This window comes from Vanessa atalanta, chromosome 6 (genome assembly GCF_905147765.1).
Source record: "Vanessa atalanta chromosome 6, ilVanAtal1.2, whole genome shotgun sequence".
NCBI classification, from domain to species: Eukaryota; Metazoa; Arthropoda; class Insecta; order Lepidoptera; family Nymphalidae; genus Vanessa; species Vanessa atalanta.
Window position 1 is genome coordinate 4,472,897 of NC_061876.1, and position 20,812 is coordinate 4,493,708.

Consider the following 20,812-nt stretch of genomic DNA (forward strand, 5'->3'; position numbering starts at 1 on the left):
ATAGATAGATATACTTTTATAAGGATGGTTTATGTTACTTTCAAATGTTTATTAACAGACGTATTGTCATTATAAAATTTGATTGTATTATTTATATTTAATAAATAGATTTGAACAACTTTTAGTAAGTAATGCTGTGGATACTTTATATATATATATATATATATATATAGTGTATGTATTGAAATAAGATGTTACAGTAAGATAAGAGTTTTTTGAATTACGCATAACCTTATTGTTATTACATCAAAAGGCAATTCGACTAAAACTGTGTATAGGATATTCGCACAATTCCTATGGTATATATTACATGGTTAAGAATGTTTTAAGTATTTTTTGGGTACAAATATCTTCTATATTAGGTATTACGGTCGGTCAAAACATCAGACATTCATTTGTTTCTATAGAAAAAGAGACAAACTTAAGTAATTTAATGCGCAATTTGATACCGGGAAGATATAAGACAAAATATATCGTTGTGACTGTATTTAATAAAAATATATATATAAATATTGGACAACATCACATACATTACTCTGACCCCAACGTAAGCAGCTAAAGCACTTGTGTTATGGAAAATCTGAAGTAACGACGGTACCAAAAACACCCAGACCCAAGGCAACATAGAAAACTAATGAACTTTTTCTACGTCGACTCGGCCGGGAATCGAACCCAGGCGTACCCATGAAACTGGTTTTCATATATATACACACTACTCGACCACGGAGGTCGTCTAAATTCTATCGTCGTCTTTTTACATCATTTAAGTGTAATATTTGTTAAAAGCTAAACATTATATAGGAAAATATTCATGCAAAGTATGTATAACTTCCGTCTTTTATTAATAAAATAATTAAAATCCGATAGTATGAAACTATCGTGCGCTTATAATCGGATTTAACTGTCGATGCTTCGAGCAATTTGTTTCGCTATCGTGCTAACGACCGATTCGAGATGATATTGGCTATCAATTCAGACTAGACTTTAATTGATAAACTATCAAATTCAACATAACGTTTATTTGAAATTTATAAAAGCCACGTATATTTAAGACGGAATTTTAATAATATTTTTATATATTTAAGGACTTAATTTTAATATGTTTAGTTTGTAACCCCTACTTTCCGTTTGCATACGGTACAGAGAACGTTTTTGGGCAATAGTATACGCATATATAATTAGAATACCGGGAAACGTAATCAATTTACCATTTACAAAATTTCATAAGTTTATTAAGACTAAATTAATAAATAAATCTTATTAATCATTAAAAGAGTACTTTTTTAGAAAAAAAAAACGTCTGGATTTAGGCACGGGTTCCATCACAGGACACTAATCATTGTAAAAACAGCTTTGTAAATTTGTTTATTTGAAAAGAGCAACTATGCGAGTTTCTTGCCGTTTCTTTTCGCTGGAAGCTGTTTTCCGAAACGGTGGTAGTATTTTAAAATCGACGATTCAAAAATGCTTCATTGTGAAGTTTACTTGAATAAAATTGATTTGATTTGAATAATTTTTATGTTAAGACGAAAATATTTAAACTAATTGTAATAATAAAGTTTGCTAACAACACACATTTTTTTTTAGAATCAAGCGTTATTTTTTTTTTATTAACTACTATTAAGATGTTGTCTATTATATAACCTTTACACTTGATCGTAGAGCTTGTGCAAGCCCGTCGCGGTTTTACCCACCCAATTAATTATTCTACCAATAAACTGTGATAATTTATATTTCTGTATTCCAATTTGAGGGGGAGAGCCAGTTTACAAGTCTTGTACATTTACCTGGAAATTATGTGTATATATAAGTTTCATTGGAGGACAATTAAGAGTAAATACTCTTAGTATTGTATTGATAATAAAGACAAAATTTAATATTATAAATCCGGAATATAAATGAATAATAAAGAAAGAACAGTATCAGTAAAACTCCTTACATTACACAAAACATCTTAATATATTTATCATATTTATCAAATATCCCTTAATAGTCTTAATTAAGTGTTTAGTATTAAACATATAGATATACTCTAGAAAGTAGATAACGGGTAATTTAGCAAAATTTTTCGAAGTATTATGTGAGCGGCTCCGCGTTGATTCGTCCGCCAAGAACCGAGGCGAAGGCTGTGACGTCACGTGTCCGATCAATAGATACCCGTGGCTGAATCCGAGTCCGCTAATATTTCATAAGGATGTTACTAAATGTTGATATTTATATCCACGTTCATAAGAAGTTATCCATTCTTAGGAATGGTTATAATAATTGTTTTGAATGTTACGTAACTTTTTATGATTCTTACCTATGGAGATATTTCGATACAATATATAGTTAATAAACCGTTTTTTATATAGGTAGGCGGGCGGACAAACGGGCCATGACTGATGATAAATGGTCACCACCGCCTATAGGCATTGGTGCTGTAGGAAATATTAACCATTTCTTATACAGCCAATGCGACACCAACTTTGAAAAGTAAAATGTTATGTCCCTTGTGCCTATAGTTACACTGGCTCACTTACTGTTCATATCGGAACACAATAAAACTAAGAATTGCTGTTTTGCGGTAGATTATCTAGTAAGTGGGTGGTAACCTACCTGTCTGGGTAGATTAGAATTAGAACCTATCCCTCTTTCTGAAATAATTTAAAGTCACTTTCTCAAACATAATTGTTTATTGTACAAGTATGTGGTTTAATTAATTTAACTTTGGTTCGAACTAATAACATTAGCCATAGCCGGTAGAATAGGATAGACTCAGCTATACTAAATCGTATGTGTTGTAACAGAAAACTACGTAAAACTTGACAGATATACCCATCAACAACTATCAAAGGCATTTAACAAACAGCGTGGGTAACAGGCAGGAAGGCGGCAGTTATATTCTGTAAAATTGCCGTCATGTTGTCACCACGAATGAAACACAAACATTTCGATCCCGAAACTACGAGTTTTTCCAGCAACTGGTAAAGTTCTAGTCACTGCGTTTTGGGACAAAGAAGGATAAGTTATTAATGTCGAATAATTGACGCGTTGTTTCTTCACAACGCTCCCGCTTATCCATCGAAAATTGCGCTCTATCCGCAGTACTAACTTCGATATCATTGACCACATTGTTAACAAAAGTACAAGAAACAAAATATCGAAACTTTATCAATATGAAATATTTTGGAGCATAAAAAATTGTAGCACATTTGACCCGTGCCTATACTTTATGTTAGAAGGCTTTAGGCAAGAAGTTTTTAAATCAAATAACGCACACAATTTTTTTATTAAACATAGAAGTATTACTTGCTTATTGAATGTAAAAACATGCATGTTTTGTAATAAATAAAAATGCCTGTTTTATAAATTATTTTACAAATGACACCAGATATGCTGTGTGTATGGTAATAATTTTACATATGTTTTTAATCCACTCATATTACGATTATTCGCATTATGTATATATAATCTATTGTATAATGTCAATCAAAGATATGAGCAGTTTCATCTTTATTTGAATACAATCAAGACAGAACCTTTGAAAAAACCAATTGAATAAACTTTCTTATTGCATGTATATCAACTAAGTATTAGCTGTGGCCTGTGGTTTCAAAAAAATAACGAAATTTATTGTTGAGATATGATTTTAATATTATCATTGTTTTATTAATAGAACAATGATAATATTAAAGGTAGGCTCTAAAAAATGTTTCTCTAGATTTAAGCTTTGAATTCGAATTTGGATTCAAATAGTCCAGAGATTTTTTTCCAAACAAGACGCGACTCCTAAATCCGCATTAAGCACGAATCTACAAAAAATAACTCTCCTTTCAGCGACCTGTTCGTAAATAATTTGGGCAGGAGTATAATGGTAAGGATGGAAACCTACTAATCCTACTAATCCTTTGTCGTCTCTGAACACTACCAGTTTCTCGGATTCGCTTATTATAAATTGATAAATCGGGTAGCCGTTGATTAGGAAACAAACGCGAATAATTTTGCATTGGTTAGGTTTGCATATGGTATGTTTTGTTCGAATACGAACATGCATGGTCATTTTATTTCGATTGCTTTGAAATATTTTCCTAGTTTTTATACATTTTTGAAAAGCTAAGAAAACGGTGATGTTTTTAAAATAATCTGCAGGACAAGTTATATAACGATTTTTTTAGTTTATAAGGCATTTTTGTGGAAAAAAAATCAAAAAAATATTGAAATAATATCTTTTTTCGTCTCGCATTTTTAAATTTGGACGGATAATTACTATTTTAATATTGACAAATAACCAGTGTTTAATCGTTTTTATAAATCAGAAGAAAAAAATAGAATTTAATTGATACTTTTTTTTAAATAAATTTTTGAAGTTGCAATTTTGACTTATTTTGAAAAAACCCTAAAACATGATAACTCAAAAATGGTTAACTTTTGCATCATGTATATGGGGATTAATATAATCGCAAATAGTCACCCCTATCACCTCCTAACGGGAATACGTCGAATTACCAATAACCCTGTATACTACTGAATTTTTTTATGACGATATATTTTATTTAATTCTTTATGGGAATGTTGATACCCGCAAGATCTTGCCTCGTGCGGGGCTACTGAATATTTTGTGACAATGTTAATCTTTCATGTTCATATTTTCATTTTTATTGTAATAATCTAACTCTCGTTTGATTTTAATTTTATGGAATAATATTTCTATTGAAATATATTAATCATGACGCAAATTCTTTTCCACTACAAATGAGCCATTAAGTTGATAATGCGTTGCTACTTCCTTATAAGTGTATCATAAGAGGTGAGAAACTTATTACAATTGATAATATTAAACATTATATGAATTATAGTTGCATACCGATAGTCCACTATCGAGAGACAATAGATTTTAGTTAAGGTGTTGGCAATATAATCGATAGTCTATCGATATTATCATTACGCGTCTGTAGATACTATCGATTCTTCTCTATGAGCAATACTATCGATTGCAACCAATAAATATAAAACAAATAGTTTTATGCTATCGATGTGATTCGCCAGTGATTTTTCAATATCGATAGTCCAAAATAATCGATACTCGAGTACTATCAATATCCGGATTAATTTTCGAGGTCAACTATCGATAGTTCTGCAACATGAATATGAATATAGTTAAGTATTTGATTGAATTTTAAGTGAATTGTGACAATTATATATTTTTTTTTTATTCCGTACTTATTGAATAGGACAAACTCTATGGCCACACAGACACAGAAGATTCTGAAGATTTGCTAATGTGTAAAACACGAAGGAAAATCACACAAATTAATTCATTGAAGATAGCATACATACTGAAATCGTAGCTATTTTGACGTTACGAATGTAAGGCTACGTTCCAAAGAATGAATGTCAATAAGGCAGCAAACTGATCTTTTTAAAAGTTATACAATACTTCTGAATTGTTCTAATGAACAAGAATGAATGAATATGATGTATTTCTTATAAAAATGTTGTAGTTGTACAACTAACTGAGAATGTTTTGAGGATTATGGTGTTCCCTATTGTATACACAATTTACGTGGTTTTTATTAAACTATTATTATCAAGGTTTTTATCTGATGTAATCTAACATTCTTTTAATATAAGTAAATCAGATTTTTTTTAATTGTCTTCACATTGTGTACATTTTTCGAATATCTTGAATACTTTTTTTTATGAATTTGTATGATATAAATTCAAAGCATTACATTATTTAGCACATTAACCACGATAAAAACTTTACGGAATAATATACAGATTAAAATTTCAAAATGTTGACTTACCGTGGAAAATGTACAAAGTTTACCGACTATGTACCTGAGTTTGCTCCGCACGGAGTAATCAATATAATCAGAGTTCCGTCGTACAATATGTGAGTATTGTTATCATTGTGTTGCTGTCCCGGGGGACGCAACAAAAGGAGTAGTGGCTCATATAGGGTTTCATTACAATAGCAATAAAGGTGAGCTGTAATAAAAGATAGCATCGGGCAAAATTATTAAACACGTACTTAACAGGATCTTTATTTATATGAGGTATTCAAAATGTGTTAATTGGTTCTTGTTGAGAGATTTAATACATTTTTTTAATGTTTTACGACGACTTTATGACATTAGAATTATTTCCTCGTATTTACATTATCATTATGTCGAATGACTAATTTTTCGTGGATCTCGATGTACTGGATTTATGGGTCCTGATTATGAGAATCTAAAAATTCTAGGCTGAAAAAATCTGGAAGTCGATATAGTTTAATATGACTCGGTAAGTACGTAAAGCCTCGAAGTTAATTCTGCGCCTGAACTCTTTAAGGTCCTATGGTATTCACCACCACATAGAATGGCAGTAAGGGACCATAAACTATTACACTTATGTTTGCGTACATACTTGTACACTATAACATGCCCTACGCAGTTGGCTAGTCTCCATCGAGAATGGCCAAAATCAGCCAGGAAGACATCGTCTCATATCGAATCAGACATATTTTATTCAAATATAGAGCATATTTGAGTGCAAGCAATGCTCTTAACGTTCGTCATTTTAGAAATCTCTTTAAGCACAACGATAAATCTCGTAATAAACTTTATAGATTTCGTATTTTATCACTGTAGTGCAAACTCAATTTCCGTTTAATCAGAATCATTAATTCCATTCAAATTTGATTATTTGGAAGTTGTTTCCTGAACGTAGAGTCAACAGATGAAAGGAACAGAAACTAACCATTTTCAATGATATAATCGCTCAATTAGTTACTCAATATTATAAAGTTACCTGTATTTTATTAGATGCCTGTTATGTCATCTTGTATATCCTGTAATGTAAGCTTGAGCTGCCTTAGCTGGGCGTTGGGTAATGACGAGGTATATACGGCTGCCTGTCTTCAAGTCGTGGGTTCGAATCATCCGGTTAGTAAAATTCATTAGACTTTTCACTTTATTTTTAGTACAATCTATAGTTTGGTTTTTGACAATGTCACAATACCGTCTTTTGAAAGCTGGTGAAGCTGGTGAAGTTGGTCCTGCGACACCAGCTTTCGTGTTGGTCGGATTGACGTTCCGTCGGACAATGCATTATAAAATAGAGCTGTAATCAGCATCCATTTTTGCACATACTTGTGCAATAATATCTCCCGCGCAATCCTAGTCTAAGTCTTTCTTAAGAATCTGCCATGACAATCGATCAAGCGGGTATCACATTAATAACTCGTTACTTATAATTTTGTTGTAAGCTAGCAGAGTAACACACTAAATTTTAAGGAGAAACCTTAAAGTATAATTACAAGAAATTAATATAATTTTTAAATTATCCTCGAAGGTGAGATTGCGACTATTAAAGGGTAGAAGGTAGTAAGTATAAACGAGGGAGAATTATACAGTAAATAGGTTTTAATTAGGAAAACGGTTTTAACTCGCAATCATCAAAATAATGACTAACTACTTTGTCGTAACCATTTTAAGATATTATACTAAGCTATTATTAATCCTACAGTGAGGACCTAACTTTCAGCCATAGTGGTCTTGTTTAATAGTATAGATGACGTCATCACATATGTCATATCTTTATTAACTTGGAAATTAATCATTATTTAATTTACGTTTCAATTGTCATATTGTGATTGCTCGTCATGTAATTTCGGGTGTTTATAAATTTTTTGTTTTATAAATCGTGGTAACAGATAGGCAGACAACATACTACCAATGCTCATTTACTAAGAGGCCACCTTCGTTCTTAGGCCTTGTCACTGGTTAACTGGAAGAATTATAAACCACCATATCGACATATCGTCAATTCACCACCAAATTTACTAGGTGGTGGAGCTTTGAGTAAGACCATTTGAGCTGGTTTATCCACATATCATATCAGCAATACTTAGTATTGTTGTGTTCCGCATTGAAGGATGTGTGAACCAGTATAGTTATACTGGTCAATGTTGGCAACATCAATGTTGCCAATTTCGTTATAGCATTGGTTGTATAAGAAATGGTTAAAATTTCATACGGCGTCAATATTTATAGACAGTGGTCATTACCATCGGGTGATCAATTTGGTTGCCTACCTACCTATATCCCATAAAAATAGGGAAATTGAGATAGTTCAACTTCCAATAAAGAGTATATTGATTTTTGGAGGAAGATATACTACCCAGGTGATGTACACCGCCATAAATATTTAGGATAAGATTAAAAAAGTACAAAAAGTTTACATTACCTTATCAAAGGCGAGAGGTCTGTGCCTCGGCACATCCGTGATTTCCATGATGTCGTGGGGGCGTGGCGGGGGTAGCGGGCGCGGGGGCTGCGCGCGCGCCGCTAGCCGACCTCCATGGGCGTCTGCCGCAGGGGCCGCATGCCGCTCGCGCCCGCGCTGCGCCCCCGACACCTACAAACATTACCACGATTGTTGATTTCTAGGCTGTCATGGAGTCTTAGTTTTATAAAAACACCTAAATATATATCTCACAGTTATTTTTAAGAAATATATTGATGACACATTTCGGATGTCATGAAGAGTTTGATATTATTCGAATTTTGATAATATTTACCTAACTATATAATTTATGCCTACTGTATCAGTAAGAGGCATAAGGGAGATCTAATTAATTTAATATGGGCTCGAGTTTGCGGTCTCGCGCTACGTATGCATCAAATTACAAAGTCCGAAATGAAATGACAGAAGAGTTTCAACCAAAATAATAACAAACGTTTAATTGTTTGCGGACAAGTTTTCGGTAAAATTAAATTATATCCATCGTTGGTTACTTTCGATATATAATTTATAGACTAATTATACAAAAAAAAAATCAAGCACATCTCAAGCAAATTCATGCATCAGTCGCTAAGATAAATAATTCAATAGCAGTCTAGCTTTCTCGAACAACACGACAAGCAGTCGATTAATAAAACAGCTTAAGCGATCGACGCGATGGGAACATTAAAATTTATAAGAACATAGACCGAGTGAGTCACATTATCTCGTCAGCTTGTTTGATTAATATTCATCATTCAACTCGGAGAATCATTCCGATTATAAGTACCTACTTTGTTCGTGTAACAGTATTTCCTCTTAATTCGATATTTGAAATTTATTTTCGTATTTTAGCTCTTATTCGTTTTGTTTTTTATAAGACTAAAATTATAAATGCAATAATAACTATCTGTTTATTTATCACGATTAAACTACTGATCCGATTATAATGGAATTCGACATAGAGAAGAAGAAAGTGTAAGGGAAGCAGTAGACAATAATTTGATCAGCTGTATGACATTTTTTTTTTTTTTAAGTTAAGGATGATCTCTAATTGTACTTGTTTCGAAATTCACCTGATTCACCTGGCAACATTTACAAGTTGAATATATATTAATTTATTACTATGCTTATTTAAATATCGGTAGAGAAATCGGATGAAACTTATTTTTAATTTCATAATGTCTTTATTAATCGTTATTGTATTACACAGTACTAATATGACTTATTTAGCAGGAAAAAGTCTGTTGTATGAGTTTTAGTATAATAATAAAAATAAAAAACACGACTATTACTAGTACCATATAAGGTTATTAAAAAAAAAAACATTTGTATTGTGTTACTAAGTATATAGAAAATTATTAATATTAAAAAAAGGATTTTAATTTTTTAAACGATTTTTAAATACAGCATGCTTTTTAACTCTTAATTTAAGTGCTTGTAATTATTTTTGTTTCATAGTTTTTGCATGATTATTTTAACTTTTGGGTCATTATTAAAATTCTTTTTAAAATCTTTAAGTGGCGCGGAACGACAAAAATATGCAATGGTCTGATAAATTACAAAACAGCTATTTTTAAACAAAGATTAATACAAAATCCGACATATGTATAGTACGGTATTGTGAAGGTATTTTAATAAAAAAACACACAAGCACATAAAATATAAAGTAGATGATTTGATGATGCAAGTAAAAATGAAAAATTATTACGACCATTTTACAGTCAAGTTTTCAATCTAATATGTAACTTTTCGACCTGAATAAAAAATACATCCGTATTCTTTCTCAATATACGCATCAAGCAATCATGAGCGTTGCAATAGAATCGTGCAGCCCCACACTGGCGCAATAGTCTTAACCTAAAGCTATAAAGATTCTATATTCGTAACAGTGCGTGTTTAAGCGTCGATAATTAAAATTACCTACTTCCTATCCTATACTCTATAAAATATATCGGATATTAATATAAGTTTTTAATATTAAACTAGCAGTATCTACCACTTAGATTTTTTTCGGATTTTTATTTTTTGTCACTAAACTAAGACTATCGGAATCGGCCATAGTTATGAACGACGACCTTGATAAATTTATATTTTATATAATATAAAGATTGCACTACATTTGTCTATTGAAAAGATACTTGTACAAAAATCTATAATCACATTATTTGCTTTTAAATCAACTTCAACTTATATAAAAAATATAATAAAAAAAAAATGCAAATTGAAATCTGAATAGTATCGGATGATACAAAAAATTAATAAGGCATTACTACATACGACTTAATTCATTAAAAAAAAAATGTATAGCAATCGACTTTCTTGTCGGTTAATTTAAGTAATATTGACAATTGAACATGAAAATAATGGTTAATATTTTAAAAGAAGTCGTAGAAAAAAAAAAGTTTTACTATAGTTATTTGCATACATCAATCTATTATTATAAATGTGAAAATTTACAAAAACGGCTGCACGAAATCGGTTTAAATTTGGTATAAAGATAACTCATATAACAATATAACACACAGGATACACACCTGAACCCGGTCAGACGAAGTTAGGGACGGTAGCTAATATATTATATTTAAAAACAATATTTGACAAAGAAAACAATGTGTTAGATCCTATAACTTCGTGCGGGTTCGTTTTGGATAAAGGATCATTTAGAGAATATTTTCAGTAACATTCAAAGTTCTGCTTCATACATATGTTTAGCTGAAGTAATACGTACTCATTACGAGTACCTAGTTTTCACAAATCAAGGGTCTTGTCTATGATGAGTGCAATAACAGAAAAACAAACATTAGGTATATTTGATTTCGTGTAACTTATGATACGATTAGGATTTTAATTAATCTAAACCAGAAATTTAAACAAAGTCCTAATGTGAGTTTGAATTTCGAACACTATTGAAATGATAGCCTAGTATTTTACAATAATATATTACTAAATAATAAAATACAAATAACATGAATATTAAATTCAAAGTTACGAAAATAACTGCCAGAAACTTCTCGAATAACGGTGTGAAAATTGATTTGCTCGTAATAGAACTAAATTACGAATTTGTACAGATCTTAACAAATAAACAAAAATATAGATTATAGAGAGATATCATTTTAGTATGATTTATTAAAAAAAAAATAATGTACCTACTAACTACCTACATTACATTATTTACTTTTGTAATTTTTTTGATCTAAAAATGGAATCCAACGATACATTAAAATATATATTATAAGACAAAATAAGAGTACACAGTACGATTTATGAACATTGGGTAATATAGCTGTGATGACAGTTTTTAATATTTAAAACTGTGTCTCCTGCTGTCGGACGTACAGCTAGTCATACATAATTTAATTGCTGTACTTATATTAAATAATTAAATGAAGCACCTTTATGATTTTTTAATTAAGATCACTTTATTAAATAAATTCATAGATAATTTACGTAAAATTAGAGAATGTTTCCTAGCTACAAATACAACATTTTATTACAAGTTTATTTATGTAGTAAAACCCATGTTTATGAGAGGTCCTAAAGATGTTATCAAACGATTGAGATGCATTCGATTCAGTGTTGGAGCGTTCGGAAACTATCAATCGACGAATACACACGAATGTTAAAAAACGAATGAAAATAATTCTTATTTATTTAACGTGGTTTTTTAGCCAATGAATGCAACCCACCAAAAAATATTAATAATTTACACTTTTTAATGTATTTATTATAAGTTATAAAATATGTTACATTTAAAGCTTATTTAAATTAAACATAAGTAATTACGTAATGCAGATATTATTTTCAGTTTTCATTTTACTTTCCTAGATTATTTTAGAATAGCTAGAAGCTGTGGATCAATACTTTACATTTTAATTAACAATAAATAGTTATGACATTATGGTTAAGCTCTAATGAGTAATAAATTATTCAGTTCATCGTTCCGCGTGATTGAGGAAAATCATTTAAAAATAAAAGTCAATATTTTGTAAGAGCTCTCACACACTGCATTGATTAAAAATTACAAACGTTAAAACTTTTTAAAATTATATTTTGTTTAGTATCAAGCGTTATCAAACGTTCACAAATAAAAATGGCACTTTCAGTACCGAGTCAGTACCTTGATAAGCCATGCTGATGAATTCACAAATTCATCTATCGATGTCATTGATACTTGCTTATCTGTAAATATTATTAAACGTTAAATCATTTAAAATAAACTATTGCAAATTATGACTATATTATAATGATTGCTTTATATTATTCATTAAAGGATATATTTGTTAGTATCATTAGTATTTCAATAACTAACCTCGACTAACTAAACAGAGCGGTCATGTATGCGCCTTTGTGCGTCACCCTGTCAGACTTCATTGATTCGACTGATGCCCACGCGTCGGGTCTAGTAGACTCGCCTAAACAGCGTGTACTAGCCACGAAACATACCGTACACTGCATGTAAAAAAACACGAACGCAACGATTTCATAGCATTGCAAAACGACAGACACGCACCACCTCATAACATCATCTGATAAAACAGATAACAACGCTTAAAATCTTTTCTCGTGTCGTAAATTTAAGAGTCATGAGGGAATTTTAGGGGCTTAAGCACCTTTAGATAATGGAGATAAGTGGACTCGAAAGCAGAGGCACCCTGAGAGGATAATGACGGAGTGCGGCCTCGTTAGTGAGAGCATCACATATTCATAGCTGTGTTGTCGGTGTCGCGAACATTTAATTTTGTTTATGTAAACAAACACTCGTCTAGATTATAAACTTTTCCTAATTGTTTTCTAATTTTAAGTGTCAATTTTCGTCAGTCTTAAAAAATATCTTGAATTATTCTTTTGTTTTTTTTTACGGTTATTAAAGTAGATCTTTTTTATATTTATATATTCCTTGTAACAATATTTTATTTAAAGACATATATTATGTGTTAAAATATTAAGCATTGCTCACAATTATTCTTAATTACCTAATGAAGACACTTGAATATAGTATTAAATATTAGATTTGTCGAATTTGTATGTAATATGCATTGAGAAGTTTATAGTAAATGTTTATTTAAATAATAAAGCAGTGTTTGATAAAGATACTCTCCAGTGGTAAAACTAACGTTCAGCATTAACGTAAATCTACTATCTTACGCACACTGTTTATTTGCCAAGTATTTAGTTATTCCGGTGTTTTACAACACCAATGTAGAATTGTTTTTAAAGCTTACCAGAGAATTTCAATATAGTTTTACGTAAAAAAATGTTAATAGAATTCATAAATAAATCCTTTAACTATTGTTAATTTAAAAATAATACTAAAGAATTATAAAAGGTTTTGATATCTGAACTGTAAAAAAATAATTAGCTCTTAAGGTTAATAGCGCGAATGCACCGTGTTCCCGTAATTAAAAATATCATACATAACATTGAACTGGTGTGAATTAAAGATAAAAAAATAATTTAAAATTGCCGCAGCGTTATTTTGAAATGATTCCTATTTGAATGAATATCGAGTAAAATACTTTGTTTTATATATTTTAATTTTTCGAGATTAAATAGCCACTTTTAAACATGAAACTAATATATGATATGTAATCAATTAATATACAGAATATTATTAACCCTTGTGTATATAACTACATAGAAATTATTTTTTTATTTTTCCGAGATTATGCTCAAGAAGATGCAGGAAGGAAGTTGTCTAAGATTCAGTTACGAAAATATTTTTATTTTCATGAATCCTCAAATAATAACAAATAGCTTATATTTTTAATATTAATTTTGAAAGTTCATTACATACTTTAATTATTTAAACGACATGTGATAATAATTAGTCATGTAATAAACATATTTGGTGATATTTTCATTAATCAGTTTCATTAATTAGGCGTGGGCGAATCGGAGTACATTCCAGCAGCAACCAGAACTATGTTCGCTATTACGTATCCGAATAATCGAACGGAATCGATTTTACCCGAAAGCTATATCACAGTAATGTTAAAAAAATGTTTACTTTTATACAGATTTAATTAGTTAAATGTTGTTACAATAATTACAATGATTAATTGCGTGAGGTAAGGTTAACCTGTGACGATATTAGCGCAGAGTTTGGGTACTTGAAAATATTACTATTTGAACGAATATCGAGCAAAATGATTTTATTATTATAATCCCATCAAAAACATAAATGTAAAAATGAGAGCCAAGTTAAATATTATGATATATACCTTGGTTGTTGTCTTCAACGACAAAAGAAGTGAGATCTAAATTTGTGCCAAGTTAAATAGTCCTTTCTGAAATTTATTTATAACTACATAAAATATCATTTCTTCTTATAACTTGGGGTTATATATTGTTGCCTAAGGTCTGACTTGGCTAGTTCTCATATACGAATTATATTATAGCCTTCGTAAGTTCTAAACCTGTTACTCCAAATGGTTCATGTTATATTACACATGGTGCTGCTCGCCAGTTCTATTACTAGAACTTGGCTGACACGCTACCGCGTGTCTAGATTTGTTAAGATTATTTAGCCAGTATTATTGTTTGATGTAAACGCTTAAAACATTCATGTTATATGTAATAAATGAATATATTATACATTGCATTTCATTTACTGACATTATATATAAAAAAAATAATAATCGTTCAGATACTCAGTCACAAATGTGTTTCTTATTGTTTCTTGTAAGGTCAGCTAACAAGTATAAATTCAAAATATTGAACGGTGAAACTCACTGTAATGCTATCGGTACCTGTAATTGTAACTGTTTTGCATTATGTATTTAACCAATTATTAAGGCAAGGGGGAATAATAAAACGCTGGAAATAATAATTAACTTACGTTTATTCTATTGAGTCGAAAATAGAACTATAAAATTATACAAGACTGTATGGCTGAGTATGTTCTGCCTTCGGTGCAAAAAATTTTAAATATGTATGATTACAATAAAAAAAAACTTTTTTTTCGTTATTATTTCGCTAACTTTTATATAGATTTGATTGGATAGCTGGTTTCAAGATAATAAGTATATAGATAAATAAAAAAATAAAATTCATCACCACTTAAGATTATTTTTTGTAAATTGAAGAATAATTCGTATATTAGGTACGTAAGCAATTTCTTTTGCGTACCTCCAAACCCGCACTGGAGCAACGTAAATAATATCCAAATCATCTTAAAAGGAAAGAATTGTATTTGTCCAGTAAAGGAAAATTGTCGACCCCGTGATTTAATTCACTTTGAGCTATGTTTACAGTTCATAGTTATTTAAATCTCTACGTTATTGAAATAAATTAATCTCATAGTGTCATACAGATTACAACCACGATAAAAGTGTAAGTTTGTTAACAGGTTGACAGTCACATCTAGCGACATTTTTTAATAAACGTCGCTTATAATTATAATTGTTTAATTTCTTTATTTATATATTAAAATTTCCAGGTACCGAGAGCAGATATATAAAACATAAACACGTTAGATCATCGATGAACGTATTTGGTATGCGCCATTTATCATTCCATCTAATTGATGAACATTTATGGCGTAGATGTATTGCACACAGGCATAGTGTTCAAGGCAAACTTCTAAGACGATTAATTAATGTATTGCATTTCATATGAATTATTGTTTTTTTTTTTAATTACATTGCGAGCAAAAGCAAGCGGGTCATTTGTCATGGGTATTTGAAAAACTAGGGACTTTATATCCACCCCTTGAATGGTATTGTCGGAAGAGAGTTGGTGAATGTCGATGCCATAGTTTGCAAGTGGCAGAAACCTGACCTACTAAATACACACAAAAATATATACGTACATAGTACGTTTATAACCTACTTAAAATGATCATGAACCAATATGTAAGAATTATCGTAGTACCTACTTATATGAAAATATGAAATATTTTACAAAAAAAATTTACAAGTTTTCATAAGTGGTCACTTATACTCATAAGATTCAAGAATCCAGATAATAAATTCACATTAATGTTACTGAAGTTTATAAATAATTACTTAAATGTGTTGTATAATAATTTTTCTGCCAGCCTCATTATTAGAACAATGAATCAGAATTACGATTCAAAAGACAAAGACCATTAGTATTTCATCTCGACGCGAAATAATTAATACGAAAGTTTTACAGTTTATAATTTTTTAAATGTTCCATTTTTTTTAAACACAATATGTTGTTCAAAGTGTATAATATACACGTGACGATATTATACAATATGACTTCACACAATGCCGTAACTATACTGAGAGAAATAATTAGAATTTAAAAACTAAAAAGCTCGCCTTTGTCAGACTCGTCATAACAAACTAAATGAACCGAAACTATTCCAGTAGTAATTGAAGAGTTCTACTATGCACCTTCTGGTTCAAACAAATGAATGAAGAGAGTGCTAAATTATTATATCTATTATATTAAAAAAAAAAAAAAAAACATTTTTTATAAATAGATCGACATAGATTTGATTTAATCTTTGTAGTTCAACTGATAAAATTTATTATACTAAATTGTATATTTTTCGACAGTATGTATGTCTGTTCAAATTCAATTAAAACAGTTGACTAGTAATGGTTTAAAATTTAGTTGCAAAATTGTACCAAATCAATAATATGCTCATAATTAAAAATCTATCAAGATTATTCATATTAGATTTATTTATACAAATTATTTAATAGAAATAACTGAAAGAATAATTGTACCTTTATTTGAATCGGATATCTCCATGTCTATAAATTTACTGTGGCCCGCGGTTTTATTCGCATTCGTTTCATATTATATATTATTATGCCAGTTTCGTTCAGTTTGTCATATTGGTTTATGGATACTCCTCCACTAGGATTGTAGCTTTAAGCAATATAGGTTCCTCAATAAACGAGTAAGCTAACGTAAAACAATTCGACCGCGTTCAGTCAAACATATTCTATAGCTTTATTTTATTGTTAGTATTTATCTGTGGCCTTTAGGTGTAACAACACACGTACTGGCTGTCGTGGTATATTTGACAAAGCCATTTTCTTGAGCAATTAATATAATTTATTATTTCGTCTGTTTTTTTTATTAATAACTTATGGTCGCATAAATGTATAAATATGATAATTGCATCAGAATTGTCGTCTTGTCAAGTGTTTATTATAATAAAAAAAGATTAAATCTATATGTATATTTTTAAGAGTACGATAAAAGTTTATTAACAACTGCTTTGTGCAAATTTTGATTAAATGATACCCGTAATACCACACAAACAAAGTTTCTTGTTTCTTGTTATTTCATTTACCCGGAATTTATTTGGGATAGACCTGTACTATACGGCCTACAAAGCCTCTTTCATAGAGATGTCATTAAAAAGTTTACGCGGTCTGTAAAAGCGAGCATTTATGGAGATAGTATAAATACAAATGGAAGTGCATACAATTGATGGGTTTAAACTGACTGTCTGTCTGTTTCGAATATATTATAAAATCTTTATCACTTGTAACATAATCAATATGAAATCGAAAAGATCTTAATAATAAAAATGCTAAACTGGATTAAACATGCACTAATGATTACTAATCCAATAGAAATAATCAGTTAGAGAGAAGTTCTTCAAAAATTTAATACTTATTACATACATGTAATATTATTTTGGAAAATTTAGTCTTTGGGGAAGGGTTTAAGTTTCCTTGTAGTCTGACGCGACATTCCACAGGACGTGTCTCTTTTGATACTTCTCTGATTAGCGGATGGACTTATAGCACAACTTCCCATTTTGGGATTGGATTGATTCCCTATTGGGAGGAGTCTGATCTTCTTCTACAGATAAGGTGTTCAATGTCAGGGAGGAGACGTCAGTGCAACCTTAAAAACAGCATAAAGGTAGAACGGACGTTGAGATTGAGATTGTTTATCGCCCCACTATATGCATAGAAACTCTACATAAACATATATCTCTGATATATCATTTATATAAGAAGATATTTAATACTAAAAAAAAAATCTGTAGGTATATACGGTAATAATACAATAATAGTATATAGTAATAGATTATACGTAAACAATAATAATATAAAAGTTGAGGTTTAATTTATTTATGTAATATGTAATACTTTTCTACGTACTTTTGTCTATTGATTTATATATAGGCATTAAATTATTATTTATTATAAATTATTATTATTTAACGACAATTGTTAAAAAAATATAAAGCGAATTTAGCTAAGTTGATTGCCCTGTATATCTTTAGATAAAAATATATACATGTACATTGTCTATGACCTTGACATTGCGAAAACGTACTAACAAACAAAACAAACAATTGCAATAATAAACAACAATACATACTACTGTTTTATTTACGGTGGAGAAATTTTATGTATGTAATGAAACCATTATTTTTAAAGATTATCGATCTTTTCTTTATGTTTTAATTAAAATTTTCATTTTCTTTAACTGATTATGTAACATTCAAAAAACATCAAATAAAAAATATATATTGGTATACATTTAAATGTTAAATAAACTAGTTCTAATCGCTACTAAATACGAAAATGAAAAAATGAAAAAAAAAATCAAAATATTTTCATTCCATTACAAATATTTTATTTAAATCTACATATTCTAAATCATGATATAGTTAACTGGTTGGTTAAATAAAAAAAGCGTAGTATAGAGCGTCTTACAAGCCTTTATTTCAAAAGCAAAGCTTTTGATAAACGACTAAGAAATCGCCGGGGGAAAAATTGTCTTGGGCGCATGTCCGAAGTGGGTTCTGAGACATACTCATTTAGCTCCTTTTGTTGTGGCTTGGTGCTATCTATTGTGATATTTTTATGAGCTTCATTTTGAATGCACAATTAAAGACATACAGAATAAGATTTTCTAATATGTTACTTTCGTCTTCTGGTGATGACGAAATTGTTTTTAAGTAGTGCATCTTAAAATGTAAATTCGCCAATAATTAGTATTTCTTAGTAATAAGAATTTAACTTTATAAATTTTGAGCGCTAAGATACACTATAAGTTATAACATAATACTTTATTTACAATATTAAATACAAGCTTATATAAACTGCAAGGTTTATATTTTTTCATTACGTATGACCTCAAATCAAAGGTCAAACTTAAGGCTTGAATATCCTTGAATCTGTAAGCTCACAAGTATATAATTAACATGTTTATATAATACTGAATTAAAATCCCACTATTGTATGCAGTGTATTATATTATAATATATACATTTGCAAGAAAAATATTACGGTTTAAAATAATAGTTTCTATTGAAAAAGCAAACAATCCGTTTCTAAAACTATTAATTTATTTCTATCGCACTAAGAGCTACGCGAGAGCAGAAATGGGGTTCGACTAAACGCCCATTATGTAACATCCACCTAGAGCATCGTCGACGAGATCTAGCTAACTGTAAAAGGTAAAAGAGAGCTGTTAATTTATACGAGTGAATTAATTAAGCGGTAGCGACTTTTTGCGAAAAGGTAAGTAATAAATCGTATAGACTAACCAATAGAGCATGAGAGCAGTCGAGAGTGGAACACACGGTGATTACGATCACTGAGGCCGTCGAACACCAGTACTAATAGTTCAGATACAATCGGCCGGCAGTGGTACAGCGTATGTCCCGGATTGCGGCAACTGTTGTCGTCGCCGATAACGTTAGCTACATATGGTCGCGAGGGAGGAAGGGGGCGAGGGTCGAGGGACAAAGCGCTCCGCGGCGCTAGGAAGGGTACGGCTCGCCGAATACTTTACCTAGCGGCGGCGTAGCGAGGCGTGGGCGTGGGGCGAGGGTGAGGCCGGTCGCGCGGGTAGCGGGCGCGGTCGGTCGCTGCGGTCAGCGGTCGCGGCGCGGCGCGGCCATGGCGGCGCGGCAGGCGGCGGCGACTCGCGCACTGCCGGCCCGGCCGCGGCCGCCGCGCTCCGGCCCGCCGCGCCGCTCCTCTCGCCTCGCACCGCTCCGGGCCCGCGCACGCGCCCGGCGGCCGCCCGCCCAGCTCGCGAATTGATCAGCAGGATTCTCGATTGCGATGAAATTTATGATAGGTCGCGGATCTATTATCGACGAGATACCGCTGGTAATATTTTACGCCAGGTTCGATAGACGCAGCGATTGCGCCACGAAAATGTTTTGTTTACCTCATAATAAATTAATTATTATAGGCACTTATAAAAATAGTTATTTATTATTGAAAATAATATTTTAGTAGTCTTTAGTATAACACGATATGTTATACTAATATTTGATTTCGAACGATTCTGAGCAAGAATACCTATTTCGAATGAACGAATCTTCCAATAACCTTTAGAGCTAAATGTTCTTACGTATCCTTGACTAGATGGTATTGATTTCTTTGTTACGTTATTTATTCACCTCAAGTCAAGTCCGATCCTTGTGATAAAGCATCTATGCGTGAATTAACCAGTTAAGTCCCATTGCATGTGTAGTCTATTGTATTTTATCAGATTTATTAGTAGCGTCGTAGAATATACCAATGTTAAAACTATTTTACGATTAATTACATTGCGAAATAAATACTGTAGGTACATAGTATACTGTATTACA

The 20,812-nt window shown here is 31.0% G+C and overlaps 1 protein-coding gene across 4 annotated transcripts in view; it reads right to left on the reverse strand.

Moving 5' to 3' along the window:
* LOC125065033 overlaps positions 1–20,102 on the reverse strand; it is a 31,360-nt gene extending 11,258 nt beyond the window's left edge. The window contains exons 1-3 of one of the 4 annotated variants that reach the window (XM_047672463.1): positions 19,754–19,995; positions 12,374–12,435; positions 8,215–8,385 (exon numbers count right to left, since the gene is read on the reverse strand). In XM_047672463.1, coding sequence (XP_047528419.1) covers positions 8,215–8,385; positions 12,374–12,421 — 219 coding nt within the window. In that variant the 5' untranslated portion in view covers positions 12,422–12,435; positions 19,754–19,995. Of the gene's footprint in view, positions 1–8,214; positions 8,386–12,373; positions 12,436–12,565; positions 12,665–19,753 lie in introns of those variants that run through there. The other 3 variants (XM_047672460.1, XM_047672461.1, XM_047672462.1) reach the window with 3 other exon arrangements.
* Between the last annotated feature and the right edge of the window lie 710 nt (positions 20,103–20,812).